The sequence below is a fragment of the Dermochelys coriacea genome, chromosome 13 (genome assembly GCF_009764565.3).
Source record: "Dermochelys coriacea isolate rDerCor1 chromosome 13, rDerCor1.pri.v4, whole genome shotgun sequence".
NCBI classification, from domain to species: Eukaryota; Metazoa; Chordata; order Testudines; family Dermochelyidae; genus Dermochelys; species Dermochelys coriacea.
The window spans coordinates 12,703,890-12,712,275 of NC_050080.1; the positions used below are offsets into that span (position 1 = coordinate 12,703,890).

Consider the following 8,386-nt stretch of genomic DNA (forward strand, 5'->3'; position numbering starts at 1 on the left):
TATGTGCACCAATATGGAGGTGATGTGTCACACATCACATCACCTCCATATCGGTGCATATAACAAAATTTATTCCATACATGGGTGGGAAAAATTAGAGGAAACACTGTTCAGGACCAGACTGTATTTACATGAATACACCTAGTCTGCCTAGGTATCCAGCAGACACAGCTGTGTTGCCCAAGTGATCAATTTTGGCTAGTGTTGGGTTACAGATCACTTTAGTATTGAATGTGGGAGTAATTAAATATTGTTATTGTATGAGTAAAGGGCAGCAGAACTGTGCTTAGCTTATCCTGATTGAGGGGGTCACCTCAGTGCTTAATTTGTGCCAGGACTTGCCAAGGCTGAGCCCTGGCACCTCTAGGCTTGGCAGTTAATAGCCCCGGTACCTCTCAGCTTGCCACATCAGCAATTAATATAAAAAACTTACTTGAGCCCCCAGCATCTTTTTCATTGAAAATTAAGCTCTGGTCACCCTCAACTGAACTGACCTTGTTAAGCAGAGGGTTTGGATGCCAGATCCCAGTGGGGAGAGAGAAAGTGATGGAAACAGGTGTTTTGCTTGGTGGTGCAGTTGAATACATACACCAGCAGCACAGAAACTAATTTCTACTGTATCAGTCAAAAAGGTTCTGTGTTAATTTTTAACTATTTCTATGACAATTAACATTACAGTTTAACAGAGATGGGAAAGACTGGGTGAGGACTGGGGCTTAGAAGATAGATCTAGGTTTTACTTTATTTATATACTTCTAATGACACAAAGTATGTTTTATTTCTTCTACAGAATATTGCAATATGATAAACAAACCTAAAACAAAAGAAAAAACTAATAGAGAACTCTGTTGCTATATTTTTAGCTTACCAAATTTTGGTGCTGATTTGGGGCAGTCACTTTTTATTTTTCTTGTGGTATAATGAGATTTCATCTGTAGACCTACAGAATCTTTAAACCTGACATTTTGTGAACAAATAAAATAAAAATGTAAGTTGATGAAGGGAAAGTACAATTAGTTATTTTGTGCCAGGTAGTTCACACTAAGCTTCTATTCCTGCAATCAGAACTGCTAGTGCAATTTTCAGGACCCATGCAGAACCCCATTAACATCAATGGGGTGGCTGAACCCATCTGGAAAGCTAGTGTTACTAGCTACCTGGTGATCCACTATGCTGTTTCTGTACTACCCCACCTCCTGGAACAATAGGGTGTTTATATTTCCATCCAATTACTCTATATTAGCAAAATACTAACAATATTTATTTTAGATGTCCTTGACAATTTTAGCAAAGTGCCTCAACTCCGTCTATAAAACTTTGTGGATCAAACATCTTTTGTTCCCTATTGCCTCAAAAATGGATTCATCGAAATTTCTTTTTGTCAATTTCACAGTTGCAGGATTAACAGTCGCCAGATTATCGAAAGGTACAATCAGAATAAAATTTTTCCTAGTGCCATTTCTTATTTGGTAAAAATGATTTCTATAATTATTATTGTTGCTATAGATCATTTTTGTTTGAAAGCACAATGTTCCCACAAGAGTTCTGCATGTATTTATCCTGTTTTTTAATAACTGATCTTTTAAAAAGTATCAATATTAAAATTACAATAATAGTTTCTAATACACTAACATAACACTTCTCTAAAAGAAAAGGAGTACTTGTGGCACCTTAGAGACTAACAAATTTATTAGAGCATAAGCTTTCGTGAGCTATGGCTCACTTCATCGGATGCATCCAATGAAATGAGCTGTAGCTCACGAAAGCTTATGCTCTAATAAATTTGTTAGTCTCTAAGGTGCCACAAGTACTCCTTTTCTTTTTGCGAATACAGACTAACACGGCTGCTACTCTGAAACCTGTCATAACACTTCTCTAGTTCTTTACTTGTCACATGTATTGCCTCATGCATCCTTTGGGTGGCAGAACACACCACACAGCACAGCATGAGAATGTGCAGGGTGTCACAACAGACAAGCACTACAATCTAAATAAATAAGAGAAAAACTGCATAATTGAAGCTATTAGAGCAACAAGGTTTTTGTTCATTGTTATTTTGTAATATCAAAGCTAAATTGAAGTATTTTGACAAATGTTATAAGCATCATCTTCAAATCTGATGCAACATAGAATGATGACACTTTTCAAAATTATCAGACTTAGGGTGATGGTAGAAATAATTATTTTATTGAGTATAATAGCATCATAACTGAATATGGTGCTTTATAGACAATACTTGTGAGAAAAAAGAACAGCAATGAAAATCTTCTCTCAAATCCATAGTATTTGGCTTTTTATTTTTAAACAACTTTTTGCTCTTGGGCTGCAACACTGCAGAGGGGTATTCCTGCTTTTCAGTTGGATGTACCCTGTAGTGTACCTACATATTGTAAAATTCATGAAAAGGGAACAGAGGGCCCAGGACATTCAGTTAGGTTGACTTCATGCTGTATGTGAGAAGCGTTCTCTTGAGGGAGCACTATGCTGAGCTCTGCAGGGAAATACTGAGAATAAGCTGTAAACACTGTGGCTCTCAGAGACACTTGGATAAAGGAAGCTCCAACCTTGCATTATGTCAGAGGTCCAGCAGTGCTACCTGGCCTTTCACTCTAGCAGAAGAATTCCCTGCTGATTCTCCTCTCCATGATTTTACAATATCTTCCTTTTTGAAGGAGGTATAATTGGATAGTGGTAACTAATGGTACTACTGTAGGGACCAGTACTACTTATTTTCAGACAGACATCCAACTGGATACGTACTCGTGTTTATGAGGAACATGCTAAGTATGGAGTTATTCCCTAGTTCCACCCCTTCCTGCTCTGGAAAGGCTCCTGGGGAAAAGGGGAACATACTGCCACCCGTTCTGCTCCTACTTCCTTTTATTTGCTTTCTTCTAGGCTTCACCTCAAAGTGGACTATAGGTGCCTTACTTCGTTGGAACTACCTCTCTGAGATTGGAATTTGGCCCATCATAAATAAGGGTGTAATTATTTTTATTTAATTGCTAACACCTTATTTTAACACTATGGTATTCATTTGTTTTGATTCAAACACTTTTTTTCTTCCTATGTGATCTGATGGCATATAATATCTCATATTTGGTCTCCTAGCCTGGAATGTCAGTGCCCTAACATTGCCAAAGATTGTTATACTATTTTAATTTTATTGCCATATAAGAAAACATTTTTTGAAACTATAGGGACATAAACCATTAAATCCACCGGACCATACAAAGCCCTTTGGTTAACTGAATATCTTTAGGCTCTTCAGTTTTTCACTGTGAGTAGTTTTGTATTCTCATTATATAAGAATTCCTTATATAATAATTTCCTGCAAGTGCACTCAGAATAGAGCAACAAAGAAACAGTATTCAGGGAAGGAAAGACACTAAAATAAGAGGACAGAAAGGAGAGAGAATAGCAAAAAGGGTAAAAGCCTAAACATCACAAAGTAGATGAAAGAAGCAGAGATTGAGATGAGGCGATAACATGAGGGAGAACAGAGAGAAGAAATTGAGAAAACAGAGAAAATGAATTAAAGAAATAGATCCAGCCTGAACCAGGTTTCTCAATCACATGCAACCCATTATCTGTGTTTTCTTTTCCCACCAGAAAAGGATAGTCTAATATCCTCTGAATGACCTTTCTCTCCTTTCTTCTCCCTTTACAGTGCTGTCACTCTCCCCTCCACATTGTGTTCCTCTGTTGTGGTCCCTAATGACTCTTTGTGCATAATGATTATTAAAGGTCACTTTTTTTTAAAACAGCTTTTAAGGTTGGTGGTTGCTTTTTGTTTTTTTAACAAATCAAGTTATAGTCATAGAGTTTTAGATCAGAAGGGACCTCCTGAACTTCACTGGCCTTAGCACTACCCAATGACACTCCACCAAGTGCGCCACAGGTAAAGAATGGGTGCAACAATGCCATAGGCTCCTGCAGTGGCAGGGATTTGATTAAGTGACATATACTCAGATGTTGCCAGCAAGCCACCCATGTTCCATGTGCAAAGGAAAATGAACTCCATCTCCCCAAGGTCACTGTCAATCTGACCTGAGTGAAAATTCCTCCCTGGCCCCATATATGGATGGTGATCAGTAAGATCTTGAGCATGTGAGCAAGACCACCAGCCAAGCACCTGAGAAAGAGAATTTCAGAACCACCTCACAGCACTGGTCTACTCTAAGCAGTGTCCCAATTCCAGCTGTGGCAATCGCTGATGCTTCAGAGAAAGAAGACAAACCCACACTCCAAAACCCAGAATACATTGAGCAAAAAATTTCATTCCTGACTCCTAGAGTTGATCAGCTGAAGCCAAAAAGCATGAAGTCATTTATTGATTTTGTTGTACATGGGATTTCATAACGTGGGCTCATTTGAAAATATTTAATGGAGACAAATAACAACCATTTGTGCCAGTTATAATAATCAAACACACACACTAGTAATACCTACTGTATATTTCCCCAATCTGATCTGTTAACCAAGGTCAGAACAGGTGCTTTGTTTCTGGCTAGACTTGTAACTATATCTTGTATAACATTTTCTATTGCTCCAAGGATCTCAGAACTGAAACAATGAATATTAATTAAAGTTTTGTATGATTAACCATAATTCACTGTCAATTCTTACCATTGATTCCCTCCCCTAAATTCTACAACAAATATTTAAAATCTTAATTGCTATAATTTATGTATTGGTTTTAAAGATGCATAATAAAACAGTCTCCCACTACTACTTTCCTGAACATTGTCTTGCTTAGTTTCCCTAGAATCCTTGATTTGCCATTCCACATGCATGACTGAGTTGCACAAATTAAAAATACATTTCCAACCACTCCTCATACCATCAGATTTTCAATCAGCTGAATTTTCAGACCAACTGGTTGGTTTGAGACTAATTATTAATGTTTTAGTTTAAATGATGTAATACTGGTTTTGGCTATGATTTGGGTTAACTTGTTTTTAAATGCTGTAAATTGCAAAAATATTCAAGAGTACAAATAATTCCGGTTGTACCATAACCATTAACCTTTTGATCTGCTGCCCTGAATGAACTGTTGAGGTTTTTAATTATATGAAGGATTTGGCTCAAAAGATGCACAGTGAAAAGGACAAAATCTATGTTTTTCACCTAAGCGGACAAACTAACCATGTAGCAAATCCCTGATAGCAAAATAGTAGGTTTGTTCAAGTGTTGTGACAGATGCCTTTTATTTTCATAAGCAATCTGATTCCAACCTCTGAGCTGTCCTTAAAATTACAAGTGCACAGTGTGCCAGTATAAATCTGGGTAAGAACTAGAAAATATATTCAATATATATTCAATATATTTTGGCCCAATGTTCTGCCTGCAACCCAATTTTGTCGCTAAGGTCAAATAGCACCACAGTTGTAAAGTTAATAAAAATAAAAAGGCTTGATCATACAGCCCCTGCATAAGTTCACTTGCCATTGTGAAGCAGCTGCATAATTGAGTCCCCTATCTCTTGACCTTCAGACATATACTCTACTTCCTAAAACTTAATGACTTCTAAAAAAGATTTTAATGAGTGCAGAGAAAATGGGCAAAAGGTGAAACACTGTAAAATGTAGAGAAGGAGAGAGTAAAATAGGAAAGCAAAGCTGAATAGGGCTGTTCTGCAGGTAAGATGTATACTCAGATGCTATGGTGATGAAGGACATATAAATACCTAGGACAGAATGGTAGATAGATAGATAGATAGATAGATCATCCAAATTTTGGCATTGACATGCCTCTTTTAGATACTTTTATCATTAGCCTCTTCTGACTCTATTTCTTTAGATACCATAGTTATCTTTTATGTTCCATATGCATCTTGAAGTTTGCCTCAGATTTGCACAACTCAGACTGTTTTGCCAGGTCTCTTCCCATTTCTGTAATAAAATGCATGGTCTGCTCTACACTATCAAATGGAAGGTCCAGGCTTCCATTTCCTATCCTATTCTTGCATTCTGGGCCATCAGAAGCTGGGAGGGTTGCAAAATTCTACCAGCTTACATATATTCTTTCCTCTGTTCCATCTCCTTTTCAAGAGATAAACTAAGTTCTAGTAAATTAGCACACAGTGCTGGCCGACTATGCCTATTTAAATGCACTTTGGCTTAATAATAATGAAATCTGGGCTAAGACGTGCTAGGCATTATAGATCTTACACCAGGATACAGCCTGTTAGCTCATTTCTAACAGGTCACACATGAACATTTAGTAGTTTGGCACAGTACATGGAATGCGCTTAAATAATTATGTCATAAAAGAAAAAAAACTGTTAAAGAATTGGTCTTATAGTACTTTTAGCAAACAATGAAATGGAGACCCAAAAGTAAAACTATTCCAAATGCAAATCTGCAGTTTGTGAGACTAATAATTTTATACTAAATGTTAATCTGAGTTTGTATTTAAACTGGGAATGAAGATAAATAAAAATATTTAATTTTATTTATCTTCATTCTTAATTTAAGCAATAGAATATACAAATTATGGTTTTGAAAAAACTGATATTAAACTCTATTATTTAGAGTAGGTATGTGATTGCATATGTGAAACCTGATGCTCTGATGCTGTGTGTGTGCTGTGACATTTCTGACAACGAGGGACTTTAGGGCACATCCTCCACACTGGGACGACATAGTTCCATCAGTACACTATGTCTGTATAGTGACACAAGTACCTATTTTGCTCAAGCCAATGGGGCATTTTGGGGGCTTCATCCTTCCACATTAGCATGAGTGATCAGGGCAGCGTGTGTGCAATGGTGCAGGTGCCTGTTTTTGCCTAGGCCAATGGGCTTTGGGGAGGATTGTTATTTTCCACACTGGTATGAGTGAATTATAGCACTATGTATGTGCAGTGTCACAGGTACCCTTTTTGCCTGTGTCAATATCATATTTTTATAGGGGAACTTGTGTCTTGCCTGGACATGGAGGAACTGAGACACTGTGTGTGCAATGGTGCAGGTACCTGCTACACCCACATCAATGGAAGATTGTCTGAGTACCCTTTGAAACTTCACCCTGTCAAGATTTACCTAGTGATCTGGCAACCGTTATTGGAGGGGCCGGTTTCCCCAATTCTGTTCTCTTCGCTGGCTGCCTCCTTGATGGAACGTAGCAGGGAAACCCTGTGGTGGTCCAATAAGGTGAATGCAGACCAGTCTGTCTCCCCGGGCAGGGACAAAGACATTCTGAAGAAGAGGTGACACCCTGAGCAAAGGGATTAAAATGGGCTATTATGGGCATCAAACATCAAATTTCTACCCTCCCCAACCCAATAATAGGGGCAGTAAAGGCCCAGTCAGTGAGGAGGAGGAGCAGTGTGAGACCAACGGCTTTTCCCGCCTTTTCTGACTGACCAATGGCTTTTCCCGCCCTTTCTGGCTGACCAATGATTTTTCCCACCCTCTCTGACTGACACCTCTTTTCCCGCCCTTTCTGGCTGACCAATGACTTTTCCCACCCTCTCTGACTGACACCTCTTGTCCTGCCCTTTTTGGCTGACCAATGGCTTTTCCCACCCTTTCCGGCTGACCAGTGGCTTTTCACACCCTTAGTGACTAATGACTTTCCCGAAAGCATGCACTGATTGAGCCTTGATTGCTCAATCTCGATCCCTACTCGTGCAGTCAGGTGGCTAACGAGAGGCGAGGTGGACTTTTTAAATAGCATGATAATAGCTGCCATGTAGAAAGAGCACCACATGTGGAGAGAATAAGTGGATCCTAGGCAGGGACAAAGGGTTGTACAGTGGTCCAGGTGTGCACTTGCAAGCAAGTAGTGGGGGTGAAAGGAGTCCTAGGCTGAGGAAAAGAGAAAGGGGCTGCAGGGGCGCAAGGCTGGCACAGGTGTTGAGAAGCTGAGAGGAAAGTTTAGGGGCAGGTACCCAGGTCAGTGGCAGGCAGCCTAAGTCTGTGTCTGACCAACGAAAGCTATCCAGAAGTACAAGGCAATGAAGAGTATCCATATGCTGTTTCCCGGACAGAGTGCAACAAGCAGGAGAAGGGAAGGGGCTAGGAGAGGTCTTCGTATGGCTGGGTTATTAGAGAAGAGATAAAGAGAGGACACTGAAAACTGCAGTGGAATATTTTACCAATCCCAAATATTCAAAAAATAATGAGTTATCTTCCCCCTCCCCCTAGACTCTGACTTAAAATTATGGGTTTTTGAAAAATAATAAATATTTTGTCTTTTTATTTGTCTTCTGTTTGAGACTTCAGTGTATATCTGAGTCATGTTTTCAAGTTTCTCTCTACAAACAGGAGGGCTAGAAACTTACTTTTAAAAAACTGAAAACTGGGGTTCTGGATCACTGGATTCCAGGAGCTTGGGCTTTTTGAAAAAAACCCCACTAATTATTGCATGATAAAATCATG

At 38.9% G+C, this 8,386-nt stretch overlaps 1 protein-coding gene across 1 annotated transcript in view; it reads right to left on the reverse strand.

The window, feature by feature from the left end:
* Window positions 1-7,200, reverse strand: part of SPO11 (SPO11 initiator of meiotic double stranded breaks) — a 34,095-nt gene extending 26,895 nt beyond the window's left edge. Inside the window, exons 1-3 of the mRNA XM_038370177.2 lie at window positions 7,046-7,200; window positions 4,453-4,566; window positions 869-957 (exon numbers count right to left, since the gene is read on the reverse strand). Of these exons, the coding sequence (XP_038226105.1) occupies window positions 869-957; window positions 4,453-4,566; window positions 7,046-7,200 (358 nt within the window). The remainder of the gene's footprint in view (window positions 1-868; window positions 958-4,452; window positions 4,567-7,045) is intronic.
* Between the last annotated feature and the right edge of the window lie 1,186 nt (window positions 7,201-8,386).